The sequence below is a fragment of the Entelurus aequoreus genome, linkage group LG19 (genome assembly GCF_033978785.1).
Source record: "Entelurus aequoreus isolate RoL-2023_Sb linkage group LG19, RoL_Eaeq_v1.1, whole genome shotgun sequence".
In the NCBI taxonomy this organism is placed as follows: Eukaryota; Metazoa; Chordata; class Actinopteri; order Syngnathiformes; family Syngnathidae; genus Entelurus; species Entelurus aequoreus.
The window spans coordinates 31097810-31116336 of record NC_084749.1 but is presented as its reverse complement, the minus strand read 5'-3'; the positions used below and the strand labels follow the sequence as shown (position 1 = coordinate 31116336).

Sequence of the window (18527 nt, the reverse complement as noted above, 5' to 3'; positions counted from 1 at the left end):
GATTGATTGATTTATTGTTTATTTATCAGACTGATATCAATATCGGATCGGGATACCCTTAGAGCTATACTTTTTTAATACAAAATGCAACTACATTTACATTCATTTAAATGTTTAGTGCTTGCTTCAGATTCACAACTAAGCCTATAAAAGAAAGTGTGTTTGCTTGCAATTCATCTAAGAAGGATAAAGTGAACTGACAGAATCTTCTGAACATTTAAACAAGATGTGGTCCGTGATCTGACGCGAGATGTGACGTCAAAAGGCAGCCTTGAGGCACAATTCTAGCATTTTATCTTCTTATACTAATTAGCTTTGATTGGACCAGAAGCTACAGGGGGATTAGCAGTTCATTACTGACTTGAGTTCTGCAGCTAACCAAATAAAATCTTCCTAGAGGTTCAGTATTCCATACGGCAACATCATTTTTTATGACACAATCACTTTGTAACCAACTTATTTCTACCCTCACAAAAACCTGAGTAGTGCTACAGAATGTGATCATAGTCATGATCACAGCCTTATGATCAACCTTATGATCAACCGATTTGTGGCTGCAGGAAACGCTGGAGGAAAAGCCAATGAAGTGTAATGAGACTGTGGGAGTGATCGTTGTCAGAGACAATTGATTGTGCTGTAGACTTGAGTCGTGATGCTGTGACACACCAAGTCTCCACTGTTTGCTGTGATGAGCAGGAGTTGCATCATCTCACACAGCTTTTTTTTTTTTACAGTCGCAGTTAGAGTCGCATGCGGCTCTTTGACCACTTTGACGCGGCTCAGCTGCATACTTGCTGACCCTCCCGATTTTCCCAAGAGACTTCCGGATTTCAGTGCCTCTCCCAGAAATCTACCGGACAAATATTCTCCGATTTTCAACCTAACAACAATAAGAGCGTGCCGTGATGACACAGCATTTAGCGACCTCTACAACCTGTACAAGCAGCGTGCCAGCGCAGTCACATGTTGTATGCAGCTTCTGCCAGCACACATATGTGACAGCAAGGCATACTTAGTCAACAGCCATACAGGTTACACTGACGGTGACCGTATAAAACAACTTTAACACTCTTACTAGTATGTGCCACACTGTGAACCCACACCAAACAAGAATGACAAACACACTTCGGGAGAACATCTGCACCGTAACACAACATAAACACAACAGAACAAATACCCAGAATCCCATGCAGCCCTAACTCTTCCGGGCTACATTAAACACCCCCCCGCTACCACCAATTACAGCAACAAAACGCTCTAAGTTGGCAACACTGATAACTCCTGCCACATCCTCGTATTCTCTGGCAGACCAGGTGTGTGTAAGGTGAGTTAAGAAGCAGTGTTACGATACCATCTACTCTACAGAGTTGTGACGACAAACTAGTTTCACGGGCAGTCCCATTATAATGTGTTTAAGAGAGTTCGTAACCAGTAGGGCCAAATCTATTGGTATGTTTCTATGTTCCTTAAATGTATTTGCGGCAGGCCATGGATAGATGGAAAGAACTGGATTGTGCAGCACATCAAAGGGGTATTTAAACTAAAGCCTGCTATGTGAACCACTGCACTACCAGCTGTTAGCCAAAAATGTCTTGCAAGTTAGCAAAAGTATAAAAAGTAAATGTTGGATTTCCACCTGTATCCATGCTAAATATTGAAACTGTGTCAAGTAGAAATATTATGTTTTGAACAAAACATAATCTCATTAGCAATTGTTGCGTCTGACCAGCCTTTCCTCCCAGGGAATTAAAGTCACTGGTCAATCCCAAGTTATTTCAGATGACATATATGCAGAGTAAGAAGGACCATCAAGACAGAATAGGAATATTGTCAAGTTTTACTAAAGCTTTAGGAGACCAGCCCACATCAATACAGTCATACCGGCTTCTCGGGATGGTCTAGCACAGGGGTCGGCAACCCGCGGCTCCGAAGCCGCATGCGGCTCTTTGACCACTTTGATGCGGCTCAGCTGCATACTTGCCGACCCTCCCGATTTTCCCAGGAGACTTCCGGATTTCAGTGCCTATCCCAGATATCTACCGGACAAATATTCTCCGATTTTCAACCTAACAACAATAAGGGCGTGCCGTGATGACACAGCATTTAGCGACCTCTACAACCTGTACAAGCAGCGTGCCAGCCCAGTCACATGTTGTATGCAGCTTCTGCTAGCACACGTAACACAACATAAACACAACAGAACAAATACCCAGAATCCCATGCAGCCCTAACTCTTCCGGGCTACATTATACACCCCCCCCCGCCCCCGCTACCACCAAACCCCGCCCCCCCAACCCTGCCCCCCACACCCCTCCGTGAGTCGGTTGAGGTGGGCGGGGTTTGGTGGTAGCGGGGGTGTATAATGTAGCCCGGAAGAGTTAGGGCTGCATGGGATTCTGGGTATTTGTTCTGTTGTGTTTATGTTGTGTTAAGGTGCGGATGTTCTCCCGAAATGTTTGTCATTCTTGTCTGGTGTGGGTTCACAGTGTGGCGCATATTAGTAAGAGTGTTAAAGTTAATTGTTTTATACGTCCACCGTTAGTGTAACCTGTCTGGCTGTTGAACAAGTATGCCTTGCTGTCACTTACGTGTGCAAGCAGAAGCTGCATACAACATGTAACTGGGCTGGCACGTTGTAAGTACAGGTTGTAGAGGGCGATAAAGGCAGTGCCATCACGGCACGCCCTTATTATTGTTGTTTGGGTGTAAATCAGCAGACATTCGAGAGAAGAGTTACCCTGAAATTCAAGAGTCTCCCGGAAAGATGGGGAGGGTTGGCAAGTATAACGCTGTCAAGCGCCATTCATATAAAACTCGCGAGCCGCACTAACATTAAATTTTCATATTAAGGTGCGGGCCGTGTGTTTGAGACCCCTGGTTTATACGTAGCACAAAGCAAAAAAAACTTTGTATGCAGTGTTATTTCATTTTAAATTTCAAAAGAGTTTTGTGGCTCCCATTGTTTTCTTTAATTTGTGAAACTGGTCAAAATGGCTCTTTGAGTGGTAAAGGTTGCAGACCCCTGGTCTAGCATTCAAACGGAAAGAGACAACTTCTTGAATAGGCAAACAGCCCCCACCCTGCCCAGAAAGGAATACAGCCTCATTGTTCTAATACAGATACGATATAAAGGGAGTACTCCAACTCCTACATTCCAAGTCTTCAAGTTAAAGCACACAGTTTACTTGCGGACATAAGATAAAAAAAATAGAAAGACTAAAAACACTAGCTGCTTTAAACATGACTATGAATAAAGAAATAACTCTTAAACATATATGCATTCTCCACAATAGCAATATTAATTTTTTTGTCATTAGCTTTAGCAAATCTTGCAACAAAGATTATGACAATGATGAATATGTAGCAAACTCATAATATGATTAATCATCAGCAAAGACATTTACCTCCAGAGGTCTTATGTAGGCCTGAGCCTGTAGCCGTGCTTTTGTAGTAGCAGTTAGGATGTCGTGGGAGGTTTGACACAGAACGGTTTGTCTCAGGTGCAGGCGTGCCGTCCTCCTGCCCCTCCGGCGCTGAGGCTGAGTCACAGCACAGTTGGTCCTGCCATGGCAAGTCGACAGCACCAGCAGAGAAACCTGCTCCTTCCTCAGGCTCCCAACACAAAGTGCCTAGTCACATAGAAACAGAGAGGTTAGCAATGGCTGTACTGCATGACAGGTAGAATTGTCATGCAATCATTTTCACAGTAATTGGTCAGTCGGGGTTGCTTTTCTACAATGGTTTATGTCTGCATCAGTATGGCATTAAAGTAAACAACGCCAGTAGGTCGTGAAATGTGATTGAATATTTCACATACAGTATTAGGATTTAAATGGCTTTTGTTTCAAATGATAGTCGTGTTTTATGTTTTTCGAACTTGTCAAAGAGACAACAAACATCCAGGTGTTGTTTTCTATTTAATTGTTTCCTCACCTAGGGAAATCTCTTGTAATACTGCATGTGTGTCAATAAAGGAATTGCACTGACCAGTGTTTTAGGTTATTACATGACTTTAAACTACATTCTGTTACCTACAGTGAATGAACAGCCGACGTTAACTACAACCCCTGGCAAAAAATATGGACTTACCAGGCTAGAAGGATGTTTATTCAGTTGTTTAATTTTGTAGAAAAAAAAGCAGAAAACAGACATGACTTAAAAATATAGTCTTTTCAAATGGCAACGTTCTGGCTTCAAGAAATACTAAAAGAAATCAAGAAAATTAATTGTTGTAGTCAGTAATAGTTTCCTTTTAAGATCAGGCAGAGTGGAAAAATAGAATCACTCACTTCTTAGGAATAAATTATGGCTCTGTAAATTTTAATTTATAAAGATAACACCTGCAACAGATTACATTTGTTTATTAGTCTGCAGTTAAAAAGGAGTTTTCACACCTTGGAGAGCTGTTGCACCAGGTGGATTGATGTGAATCATGGCACCACCATGAGAGACCAATTGAAACAGAGAGGATTATCAAACTTCTCAAATCATCACAAAATTTAGAAAAATATGTTAATTATTCAGTCAGTTGTGTGTAAAATCTGGACAAAGTACAAAAAACATGGAAAGGCTGTACAAGGCAATCATACTGAAAGAGCAAGTGAAACATTAAAGTGTTAAGATAGAAAACTTAAAGCACTACGTCTTGAAAATGGAAAATCTACAGCAAAACAAATAAATAAATGGGCGGAAACTGGAGTCATCGTCTGTGACAAAACAGTAAGAAACCACCTAAAGTAAATTGGATTTAAATACAGAAAAGCTAAAAAAAAAACGCCATTAACATCTAAACATAAAAATGAAGATTACAATGGGAGAATAAAAATCAATAGTAAACTATGGATGACTGGATGAAAGTCATATTCAGTGATGAATCACGAATCTGCATCGGGCAAGATGATGATGCTGGAACTTTTGTTTGGTGCCGTTCCAATGAGATTTATGAAGATGACTGCCTGAAGAAAAAGTGCAAATTTCCACAGTCATTCACTACATTCCCATGCACTAAATTAGCCTGATTTCTCAAATAGTTCTGTTTTTTGTATTTTGACAACTATTGGTCATACGCCATGTGCCTCCTGTACACTGGGGGCACATGTTTCATTTTAGCTTGGATAAATGTATTACATTGCTTTTACAGTTGACCTATGATGTTACACCAGGCATATTATGTCTCTAATGGATATGCTGATGTTAAATAACAGAAATTATCTTGGATTGCGCTACAAACGTGATGCTACTACTACTGTACCGGCGTGGATGCAGGTCTGTAGCAAAGAAAGACCGGCGGTATAGAGTTGTTTCAAAATAATTTTTGGACGGAAAATCATGAAGACAAAACTTTTCAATGTCTCAAAGTTCATACATAAGGCTGTGTAGATTGATGGGAGTTTTAAATTCGGAGGAAAAGACCTAGCCTGCCATTTGTGTGGAATACAGAGTTATTGCTCAACAGTTTGGAGTGCACAAATGCATCGTGAAGAATAGAATAGAATATATATTTATTGTCATTGTATATTGTACAACGAAATTGTATGCAAAACTAATTTAGTGCAAATTCATGATAACACAAAAACATAAGAACATAGATAAATAGATAAAAATACATAAAAATACCAAGCACACAGCTCACATGCAGTCATTATTGTCTTGTGTTCAGCGACACTATTGCTCACGGGTAAAAAGTCTTCTTAAATCGGTGTGTCCGGCATTTTATTGTCCTGTATCTCCTGCCCGAGGGCAGCAGTTCAAAAAGTTTATGTCAAGAGTGAGATGGGTCCCTTATGATGTTTTTGGGCCTTTTTGAGGCACCTGGCACAGTACAGTTCATCCAGGGAGGGGAGAGAGCAGCCAGTGATCTTCATGGCAGTTTTTATGACCCTCTGAAGTGCGTTTCTCTCTGCCGCCGTGCAGCTGGCATACCAGAGGTTTGTGTACACTTTATTCTTTGCCTTGTAATATACCTGCTTCATTTTTATTTCAATCGGGAGTCCGAGTTAAGACGGCATTCTCTATTTCCTTACCTACCTTTTTAAATAAATCTCAGTTCCTTTCTTTTTTCCATTGATACACTTTAAAATGTTTCATTTTTTTAATTTGTGAAGTAAAAAAACAGTCCTCTTCGTTTCAGTTGTTGTTTATGTTTTTATTGAACCTGCTTCCGGGTTATACCCCACGCGTTGACTGGTGCATGCGTGATACGGAGGGTCCCCTTCGGTGGCACACACCCACATGAGAGATCCGGTTTTCAATCGCATAATTCAGGTGTTAGTTCGACTTTTCATAAAACAAACACGATCAGATTAAGGTGTTTCCATGGTAGGATGCTTAATTAAAGCAGACTAATTTATTGCATGGACACTTACTGAAAGATGATATGGGGCTGCATGTCAGGTAATGGCACTGGGGAGATAGCTGTCATTACAACTTCAATAAATGCACAAGTTTACATTGACAATGTGGACACTTTTCTTATTCCATAAATCGAAAGGCTGTTTGGGGATGATTAAATCATTTTTCAAGAATATAATGCATCTTGCCACAGAGCAAAAACTGTCAATGTCATGGCCTGCAAATAGTCCGGATCTAATTCCAACTGAAAATCTGTGGTGGAATTTAAAGAAAATGATCCATAACAACACTCCAACCTGCAAAGCTGATGTGAGAACAGCAATCAGAGTAAATTGCAGGAAAATTGATGATTGTCACTTGTTAAGTCCATGTCTAAGAGCTACAAGCTCTTATAAAAGCCAGAGGTGGTGCAACAAAGCACTAGTGGTGGGTTGTATAGTTTTTTTGTTTCTTTGTTTGTTTTTCATGACCCCATCATTTATTTCCTCAGAATTGAGTGAGCCCATATTTTTTTCACTCTTTTAGTGTTTCGTATAGCCTGAAAGTTACCATTTAAAATGACTATAGTTTTTGGACATCTGTTATCTGCTTTTTTTCAACACAATTAAACAACTAAATGAAAAATTATCCAAGACTGGTAATTCCATAATTCTTTCCAAGGGTTGTATATAGAAAAGGGGTGTTTCAAGGTTTTCTACCAAGGGCCGCATAGAGAAAAATTAAAGACCACTTTGATGATAAAACCAATCCGATCTTGGCTTTGTGTTATAGGGGACAAAGCAAATGAGTCTAATATCTAACTAAAAAAGTACTCTAAGAGTGCAGACCTCCGCCATGCTCCCAATAGTAAAGAATAACTTTAAAAAATACAGTGCATTGTTCTCCATACTTTACATGGTACCTTGTGTAAATGATTTCATCACAGTGATTTGCTTCTAAGGTGAAGTTGTTGTTGCACTCTTGTTTGCCTTGTAAAAAGTTGCATTTCTCCCATTCGGCTCGATGCGGTTTCAGATGCTGGAATACGTTTGTTGTGCTGCTGCCTTTTTAAAATAAACTTTGCAGTGTGCAGTCACTTTTGACAACAATTTTCTTTTCTTTGGAACAAACAGCTTTCTGATTGCTCTCGATAGCATTAGCATGAGCCATGTTTTGCTAGGCTTGTGGATCTTCGCTACGGAAGTAAGGGGGCGGAGGGATACAGAAGCTCATGGGGGCAAAAAAATATGCCAGTCGGGGCACAAGAAAAACATATTTTTGACATTATCTGCAACAAAAAACAAGAATGTATCGATAAAAATCGATATATCTCCCAGGCCTAGCTAACCCACATGAGAAAATGTCCTCAGGGATGCTTAGAAATCATAGCTGTAGGTGGAACTCACCACTGAATACCAGGAAAACACCCACGAGGAGGGACAACATCCCAGATTGACCCCTGTAGAGGAAAAAAATGGTTACGTGATATAGACTCATAATGCTGCAGTATAAGAGATGAACATACAGTAAATGCAAATTATCCGCATATTGAGAACATGAAGTACTTTTTAAAAAATAATTGTAAACCAGGAGAAGGCAGAATTTTGATGTGTGATGTTTATAGATAAGCTGGTTACGTTACACATCATTACCATTATGTTATTCTCTTCACATACACCAATCAGTGAATAATTAGCCTGCAATAACAAAGCTGTGAATAAGTATAGTTCCTGCTTTTTACACTTTAGTGAATTGTTTTCCTATTTGTGGCGTATTTACAGTACTATTATTTACATAGACTAATCTTTGCATGAGTTACTTAAGGACCAACAAGAGGACTTGCCTTAAAAAGCTGTGTTTGGTGTAGTTGATTGATTGATGCTGCCCTCTGCAGTCAATGTACAGTTTTCTCACTCAGTTAATTTTAACTAAGAATATATAATTGTTGGAGAGGAGTACAAGCAAAAAAAAACTTACATTGTAACATTCAAAGGGTGGTCATGGCTGTGTTGAAATCTTCCTGGCTTTTGATGCTGGAAAAACAAAAAAATATTTTGATTGGTTAATGTCCATAAATGTGAAATTTGGTTTTAAAAACCCTCTTGTTATAATGTAGGTCATTACCATCAACATGCATCCTCTTGACAAGAAATATTGAGATAAAAAAAAAAAAAAGACCAGTGAGTACAGCATTTGCCCATTTAAAACACAAAGTGGCATTAGAACCACACTGAAAAAAATAAATACAATTACAAGACCTGCTATGAAATAGATCAGGTACTTTAATAAGCTTAGGTAATAACATAATATAGTATGACAATTTACAACAGTCCCAATCTTAAAGCAAGTACTGTTTATGATATTTTTTCACAAAATGTAGACTTTCCTCCCTAATATTACAATACCGGTATTATGCTTTCAAAATAATTACTTTCTTCTTGGCATATTTATTTCTCAAAATCTATCGCATTTTTCACATAATTGTACTCCCCCCCCTAACAAGTCATCTTTTACCTTCATTCTAGTAATTAGGACTTTACTCTCACATTTCATCAACACATTTGGAAGAGCAATTTGCTTGTTTTGGTCTCAGGAAAGACCAGAGGCAGTAACGGATATCCTATAACATCACAGCAGCTGAGGAGCACGTGTACTGGATGAATTAATTCAGTGATTAGTGAGAGCAGAACCAAAGAGGAAAAACAGCCGCGTGAACTGTGACGTCTGATGTTCGTGCAGCACAATGCTTTGTAAACAGAAACTGGAACATTCAGACCAAATAATAGAAACAAGTCATCATCAGCATAGAGAAACACTGCAGGACATCACAAATGCATATATATTTAAATACAAAAGTCCCACGGTTATTTAGCTACACTTGTGCCAAACAGGCATGTACACACGGGCTACATCAGAGGTGTAAAACTCAAGAGATGTGGCCCGCAGAAACCTGGAAAGGTGTGTCAATAAAGGTATTTCATCATTTTTGCTGAATATGTTTCATTTTTGACAGAAAAAAATTGTACCGCATGCAAATGCAGTTCTTCTGAACTCAACATTATTTGATGCAAAAAGCTATTCCAAGCATTTTTTTGTCATAGAAACCCCTTTCGAAATTTATATTCTGAAATAGCTGAACTTTAATATCTTCTTGTCACCTTGGCCAATGATTGCAAAGCATTTGTTTAATCAATTTGTTGGCATACAATATAATAATCAAATGAAAGACCAATAATAATATAATAATATCATGTGGCGATTAAACATTTGTAGGGATTTACTGATCAACGGTATTAATGATAACAGTGGTAAAGCCCAGATGTTAATGTTTTAAATTAAACAATTCTGAAAAAAACGTCATTGATAATTGCACTTTGACAAACTCACGGAGGGACTAGCGCCAGCTTACAAGCTTGAATGCTAACATGAAAACAAGAGGCACTAATGTCTTTCTCCATAAAGAAATGACACACACCAATCAAGACTTATAAAAAAATACATTGCTGTCTGAGCAACTAAACTATTCCACTGTGCACATTGAATCTGCGCTCTAAGAACAGATCAATCGTCCTACACTCAGAGGAATACAAGACGGAGGTGTTTTACGGTGCGCGTTCCAGGATTGCTGAACAGAGTATGCGGCAACTCCCGCCAGAAATAATAAACACTAGCTTTTATTTGTTACGCACTTTTCTTTTAAATAAATCTTAAAGTATTATAGTACAAACCGATAATTAGAACAATAAAAGCTTAGCCATTAAAACAGATAAAATACTAACACAATCAGTGAAGCATAAAAAACACAAAACATGCAAAATAGTGGGTTTTCTAACAGTTTGTCTATTTATTTTAGTTATTTAAAAAATAAATACCTTGGTCAAAAGATTTCTGTGTGTGCATAAGTACTTTTTGAGCATATTTGACATTACAGAGATAATACTTTTTTTATATTGTTACCGCCCTAGTCAGCATTAAATAAAGATTACTGAAACAACATTAAAATAAATCATTAATGAAAGGGATCATTAAAAAAGTCAAATGTTATAATAACTGCCCCCTAATCCCACAAATAAATGATAGCTATTCAACTCAGAAGCTCAGTGGCTAGAGTGTCCACTAGGTTGTGAGTTCAAACCCCGGCCGAGTCATACCAAAGACTATAAAAATGGGACCCATTACCTCCCTGCTTGGCACTCAGCATCAAGGGTTGGAATTGGGGGTTAAATCACCAAAAATGATTCCCGAGCGTGGCCACCGTTGCTGCTCACTGCTCCCCTCCCCTCCCAGGGGGTGAACATGGGGATGGGTCAAATGCAGAGTAATTTCACACAAACACTGGGGGGTGTGTGTGTGACAATCATTGGTACTTTAACTTTTTTATAAGAATATTAATGCCATATTTCTATTGCAGAACATACACCAAAAATAAATAAAAACATCAGGTTAGGTGCTATCAGCATATTTCAGTCATCATACAAGTTTATCATCTGAGAAATGGACATTGTAACAGTGTAGGTCTCACTTCACATCCATCCATTTTTCTACCGTTTGTCCGTTTCGGGGTCGCGGGTGTTGCTAGTAATTAAAGTTACTAATAGTACCTCAAAAGTTGTTTTCATTAATCATCAGCCAATAAAATACTTGCAAGTGTCTTGAGCAAATATTTGTTTTGGTCCCTTAAACTTAAAGCATGACGCTAGACGAAATTAGCCATTTTGTGCCAAGTGTAATTTGCACATGCAAAGGAAGCATTAATTCCTGGCTCTTCTTTTTCTTTGCCAAGCACCCATCCTGGTCTGACTCACCTCCTCCCACTGGCAGCGGAATGTTTTTTTTTTTAAAACACTGTCTTCGTTACAATTGAAATATAACTTTCCAAGATGTTCATTTCAAATTATTGTCATTACTGTTTATGGTGGTTGTGGGAAGTAAAACCAACTTGTCCAATTTGTCACTAAGACACAACTAGCAAACATTTTCACCAAGGTGTTGTAGAAAGTATTTAAAAAAAACAAGCGGTACGTTCTTACATTGCCTCGGTGGATTTCCCTTAGTCTCACGTTGATTCGTTTTGGTTCTAAAATCCTCGCTAAAATTATTTTTAAAAAAATATTAGTTAGTTCATCCACACGACCTCGACTCACTGTCGCTACCAACTCGCTGTTATCATCCGAGTGAATCAGCCCAGCTGAAGGAATCACATGGTGTGACGTCAGCTATGATGGGCGGAGCCTATGAAGATACGTTCAACGAACCTCGGAAATATCAATGTAGAATAGAATGCCTTTTATTGTTACTATACACAGGTGCAATTAGATTAAAAGCGACGACAGTCGACAAAATATGCAAAACATAAGAAGAAAAGAAAAAGAAAAATAGTGCAAAAGGACGTAATGTGCACAGTCCAGTCCTGAGAACGATTTATGTTCAATGTGTTGTTTACAGGAAATAAATATTATACTATATACACATATAGGCATTCAGATTGTGGTTGAGCATCACTTCAACAGTAAAAACAAACTAAAAGAGATAATTGTAGAGACACATGCAAATGTTTCATTATATGTCATGAAAACACTAAGGCAATACTGTAAAATTTAATTGACACACTGTCATGACGCATCCAGTGCTTTTTGAGATTCTAGCAGACCTAATGAGCCAATTTAAATATCTGTTTATTGAATGTGTTTATTAGGGCTCTCAAAATTAATTATTTTTCAAAACACATTTTTGAATTTGGATTACTCGTGATTAATCAAAGATTATTACTTGCTTGCATAATTTAAATTACCTGTATAACTGGACACAAATGCATTTTTTTTTTATGTTTTACTTGAATGCACATCATAACTCTCCTGAAGGAATCAATAAAGTACTATCTATCTATCAATCTATCTATCTATCTATTTCTTCTATCTAAAGTCCAGTCTGGGTGTGAAATTAGTCAGAGAATACGGCAGTCTGAGTCTCCTTTCTCATCTTGGCACTGGCGTATGCATTGACCTGATCACTGACTGCATGACAACTCACACATTTCAGGTAACTATCCGCTTTTAAGGTAAAGGAGCATGTACAGACAAAAAAAATTGTGTGATTAATCTGCATTTATACATGATTAATGTGATTATTCACATGGGTTAATACTTATTTGACATCCCTAGTATTTATTTAACCTGTATTTAACTTAAAGTGGAACTGCCTATCGTTCACAATAATTATGATAGACAACAACACACGTCTTTTTTATTTATTTTTTATTTTAAAGATGATAAAAAAACGCTTGAACGATGTGGCTAATGGGAGTCACCGTTGTAGCCTTCAAAGCCCTCTAAAACTACTTCAAAACCCTCCATCAACGTTTTATATACACACTGCGAGTACATAAGGTAGTAACAGAAACGTTGATAAAAATATGTAGTATGTTCAATATTTACCGTATTTTGATCATTTTAATCAATGACTGATTTCTTCAGCGCATTGATTTCTGTTTCCATGGCAGCGTACGTCCGACTTCTGACAACAACTGTGTGTGTCCTATTTCCGGAAACAAAAGCGTGTGTGTTCTAAACATGGCAGAATCGATAACAGACAAAGAATATGACTATTTTTGGACAAGTGAGGATTATTATATTTATATTATTATATGTTTGAAGCTGAATATACTGAGGATGAACTACTTCTTGCAGAAGCGAATACGAAGGAAGGGTGACACGTTGGAGCAGGCAGAAGCCGAGAGAGTGAGGTGAAGTTACTTTGACGCTATAAACGTAGAATTTCAAGCCATGCTATTTCGACATAAATAGAGTGCTTACCCAAATAATCCGGAAAAATATGTGCCCGGCCAGCTGGACCAAACGCACAACTGTCCATAGAGTGAGTCACACTTTAATATAGATCATGATAAATGCAGCACGTCATGCGTGTTATTAAAACTACAGTACATACACAGTCGAGCTAGCTCTGTATAAACAAAACATGAAATTTGGGCTAATACTTAACAGATACTGTAATATGATTGTTCATGTTTTTCAGTCAGTACAGATTGCTGTCTTAACGCATTGTGTATTTCGTGCTGACATAGAAGCTAGTCTATTTCTTTCCTTAGCTAACTTTTAAGGCTAAAACCGAAGCACGTCGATGTGTTACTACACTGGAAAAAGAGTTCCTTAGAGGTCGTTCTTACAAAAACAATGTCACTACAGTTTGGTTATTATACAGGTTACGGAACATAAATGAAATATTGTTGACAGTTTTTGAATGCATATTTTAAGTGACTTAGAGGTAGAATTGATTGCTTCTATTAGCTGCATTGCTAGCCACCTAGAACAATCTGATTTTTACATGTTAGAATGCAAAAAAAAACATTTTGTCTATTTGTCTTTCATAAGGATTGTGAACGATAGGCAAAATTCCCCCCAAAAAGTGCAGTTCCCCTTAAAGAACATTTGAATTGAAATTAAAAGCAAAAAAGGTAGACATGTACGAACAAAACATATCAAGAACACAACGTGATAAAACATAATATAACAATAAGTTGACTGATCATGTGGCCATTTGCAGCCCGCAGCTTGGTTTTGACTTGCCTGCGGCATATTGTAGGACAACAACAAAAACATCTGGGTAGAATTGAGCAAAAAGGCCAAATATATAAAGATGGATCTGGTTTAAAAGGTTTCATTTGCCCTGTTTGTCCTGTGATTGATTGACCGGCATCCAATTAATGGCATCTCACATCTTTCACCCTGAATCTGCTGGAATAGACTCCAGCGATATAGAAAATGAATAGATGGACAAAATGAAGGCGAATTCCCCAAAAATGTATCAAACAACCAGCTGTTAAAGGAAGTTTCCATCCAGATGTGGACAATAAAACACTAAAGTCAACTTGGTTTTCCAAATGAAAGTATGCAGTCTACTCAATAATCCACGGTCTGATAGAAAGGAATGTCCTTGTTACTATTAATAACATTCAGTATTAAAGGGGAGCTGCACTTTTTTTTTTTGCCTATAATATCATTCACAATCTTTATGAAAGACAAGAAGACAAAATGTTTTTTTTGGTTTGCATCTTCATTTGTAATAATTGTCACGTTCTAAGTGGCTAGCAATGTAGGTAAGAGGAGTCATCAATACTACCTTTAAATCACTTTAAAATGCATTAACAAACCGCCAACAATACTTCATTTACGTTCTGTAACCTGTATAACAACCAAGCTGGAGCGACATTGTTATTGTAAGAGCGAACACTGAGGAACTCTTTTTCTAGCGTGGTAACACATCGGCATGATACTGTATTAGCCATAAGCTAGCTACGGCAAGAGGGAAGCTAGCTTCTACATCAGCACCTGAATCGCTTTTGAGTTTGAAATGCAAAACACATTGCAATAGGACACCAATCTGTACTGACTGGAATCATATTACAGTATCTGTAAAGTATTAGTCCACATTTTATGTTTTGTTTGTCCACAGCAAACTCCACAGCGTATGTGTTGTGGTTGTAATAACAAGCATGATGTCTGCGTGTATCATGATCAATATTATATCGTCTCACTCGATGGACAGCTGTTCGTTTGGTTCAGCTGGCCAGGGACGTTTTTTCCGGATTAGCTTGGCTCCGAGTTCCATATTTACACCGTGAACAAGTCACTCCGACCTCACTCTCTCGGCTTCCTTCTGCTCCGTACCACCCTTTCTTCATACTCGCCTCTATAAGCAGTAGTTCATCCTCCTTGTATTCAGCTTCAAAAACATAAGGTTGTGAATCCTCATTTGTTCAAAAATAGCCATATTCGTCTTCTATTACCAAGTCTGTCATGATAAGAAAACACAAGCGTTTGTTTCCGGAGGTAGTAACACACATTTGTTGCAGTAAGTCGGAAGTGCGCTGCTATGGAAACGGAAATAAATGAGCTCAAGAATAAAGGTTCCGGCAATACTTAAAATGACCAAAATCTGGTAAATATTTTACTTATTACATATTGTTATGAACGTGTCTGTTACTACATTGTATATATACCTGCATATATAAAACGTTGCTGGAGGGTTTAGATTTTTTTTTTTGAGGGCTTAGAGAACTCCCATTAGCCACATCTTTCAACCATTTTTTAATAATTTTTTAGAATCATAAAAATAAAAAAAGACATGTGATCGTGAGCGATAGGCAACATTAAAAAAAAAAGTGCAGTTCCCCTTTAAAGGGAAAACCTAAAGTGATACCAAGATAATTTAGGGGATTTGGCCTAAAATGTCAACATTACGCGTCAAATAGTTTCAAACTTCCTTTATACTGAGATAAGCAACCAACCAACACAGTACACCACAAATATAATTAGATAATAACATAACAAAGATCTAATTATTGTGCATATAATTAATCATTTACCGCTCAGGTCTGGTCCTTTCCTATTTTATGTGGACACTGCTGCAATTGGATTGTTAGAAATAGTCATCAATCTATATTATCTATGATTCAGACTTTTAAGAATTAAAATAAACAAGTAAAACAAAGCTACCATTGCATGCAAACACAAGCATTAGATTGCTATGTTTTAAAAATGCGGACTACACCAGGTCAAACTTTATGACGTAGAAAAGATGCGTCACAGAGATCCCCATATATTACCCTGGGAGAAGGGGAAGCAATGCATTCATGCAAATCTATTTCCTTCAGCTGCGTCATTATGAGGGTACTTTAATTTCACAGTCCAATGACTGCAAAAGAGATCATTTTGACTGATTATTGTCAGCCGTGTTTGTGGCGGTGTTAATTAACAAGAAGCTGCATTTGATTTTGCGCAGAGACAGTATAAACAGAATATATTTTAATTTCTGTTTTTAGACTGTAGTTAAAAAAAATATGCTATAATCAACACCAATTTAACAAATATAAGGAAATACTACAAACACATGCTAAAATAATTTTTGATACAAAAGCAATGAAAAACCCTGGTTTTAATTGTTTAGTCCATCGAATTCATACAGTTTAGCCTCCAGTGTAGGTAACTATTCTAAAAATGGCTTGGAATGTGATGTTCACTGACCTTATAGCAGTAGGAAAAAAGAAAAGCCAGGGAAACACCCACTGTAGCGGCAGAGAGATGACATCATTCACTGAAATGATATCATCTGGATCAATATAAGTATGACATCATCCTTGAGGTATGCAATACTGGTATGACAATGCATAGAATTTCTTTACATTTTTAATTAATGGATTATGTTATTCACATAAGATGCACCTCAGAAAAGCAGCAATTTATTTCTCCTTTTTGAATTGTTTACCTTTTTTCTGTGATTGCTTTAAACATACAATAATAACTCAAAACTTAACAGTGGATGATTTATATCTGGTTATTTTGCAGTTATCATCCAGACAGGACTTTTTTGGTATAGGTTATCATATTAGTTAGTGTTATTGTTTTTTAGTTAGGGACAAGCGGTAGAAAATGGATGGATGGATGGATGACTGACTATAATCTGAATACAAACTTACTGACAATAAACTGAATATAAAATTATGTTGTTATTTTAAAAAATGCATTCTAAAATATCACATCAGCTCATTTGGGTTACGGCTATGTCATCGGTGCTTCCAGGGGGAGATGATGTCACTGCTGTTGATGAGTGAAGTTTCAGCAATGCAACATTGTGAGCTTTCTAACAAACAATTTACAATGTACTAGTTAATTCTATTAAACTGGCTAAGCACTGCAACCAGCTTGAAAAGCGAATCATAAATAATTCATGAGCTTGCAGTGAGCTGGGGGAGACTACATACCAAACAGATGATGTCATACCTCCAGACCTGTCGGGATGATGTCACCGTTATAATCTGTTGTACGGCAGCGCCTTGATGGTAGCTGTATTCTTTGCTAGTGTGAGTAAGGGGCACAAATAGTTGGGCTCCACAAATTCTGCCTGGCAACATGAAAAACCCATGAAAAACAATAGCTCTTGAGCAAAACTGATTTGCTTCTACGGCAACTTTAGAATCCACAGTATGTATCAACATTCTAAAAGTGTGGATTTTACCATAAGTGTATAACTGTATGTAGCACAATAGCCTCACATTCTTTTAATGGAGCGCTTTGAATCTCTGTGGAGTTTTGGGTTTTCTCCAGGTACTTGGGCGTCCGCCCACATTGCAGAAAAATCATGCATGTTAGTTTAATTGGAGATTTTAAGTTATAAGCCCAAAATTATATACTAAAAAGTAGGAGTGTGGGAAAAAATCGATTCAAATTCAGTTGTCAGTATCGATTCTCATTTTTCAAAAATCGATTTTCTTTATTTTATTTTTTTTAATTTTTTTTTTCAAATTAATCAATCCAACAAAACCATACACAGCAATACCATAACAATGCAATCCAATTCCAAAATCAAACCCGACCCAGCAACACTCAGAACAGCTGTAAACAGAACAATTGAGAGGAGACACAAACACGACACAGAACAATCCAAAAGTAGTGAAACAAAAATGAATATTATCAACAACAGTATCAATATTAGTTACAATTTCAACATAGCAGTGATTAAAAATCCCTCATTGACAATATCATTAGACATTTATAAAAAAAATAAAAATAAAAATAAAATAAAAATGGACAATAGTGTCACAGTGGCTTACACTTGCATCACATCTCATAAGCTAAGTTGTGCCCATCTTCCCTTTTATGTTGTTTTGGGGCTTGACCTGACTGATACAGACGCTAAAGGAATTATTAAAATTAATGTCCTTGAGAGGGCGTTAACTACCTCTACACCCTCTGTAGCACCTAAAGTACCACCCCACCTCGGTGGTGTTTCAAAGGCTCACATCCATGCGTGCTAATGACATCACCACCGAAGGCCTGGTAACTTTGACCTTTGACCTTAGGAGCGGGTGCAGACAACCTGTGGCTCAGGTGGATGCCAAAACCTGGGTGTCTGTGTTGCTTCTTCCGCTGGACGTCCCTTTTCCCACACTTACCCCGCCCCTTTTAAGTTGACTGACATGTGTACCCTTCTGTTGACAATGCCACCCGACTTCTTCCCTTTGTGGCCCAAAAGCTGAATTACACGCGTTTTCAAATTACAGGACCCTCTCCGTCCCCCAACAAATTGGGTGACATCAACCGCTACTGGTGCACCACGCTGATAGATGGCTCTAGGATAGGCCCTTGGGCACGAGCTGACTTATTCTGGTGTTGTGGGGAGCA

General features: G+C 37.9%; 1 protein-coding gene across 1 annotated transcript in view; it reads right to left on the bottom strand.

The window, feature by feature from the left end:
• The window catches only part of lepr (leptin receptor), a 32518-nt gene extending 20986 nt beyond the window's left edge, over window positions 1–11532 (bottom strand). The window contains exons 1-4 of the mRNA XM_062028277.1: window positions 11361–11532; window positions 8308–8363; window positions 7737–7789; window positions 3405–3629 (exon numbers count right to left, since the gene is read on the bottom strand). Of these exons, the coding sequence (XP_061884261.1) occupies window positions 3405–3629; window positions 7737–7789; window positions 8308–8309 (280 nt within the window). The 5' untranslated portion in view covers window positions 8310–8363; window positions 11361–11532. The remainder of the gene's footprint in view (window positions 1–3404; window positions 3630–7736; window positions 7790–8307; window positions 8364–11360) is intronic.
• Window positions 11533–18527: the final 6995 nt, after the last annotated feature.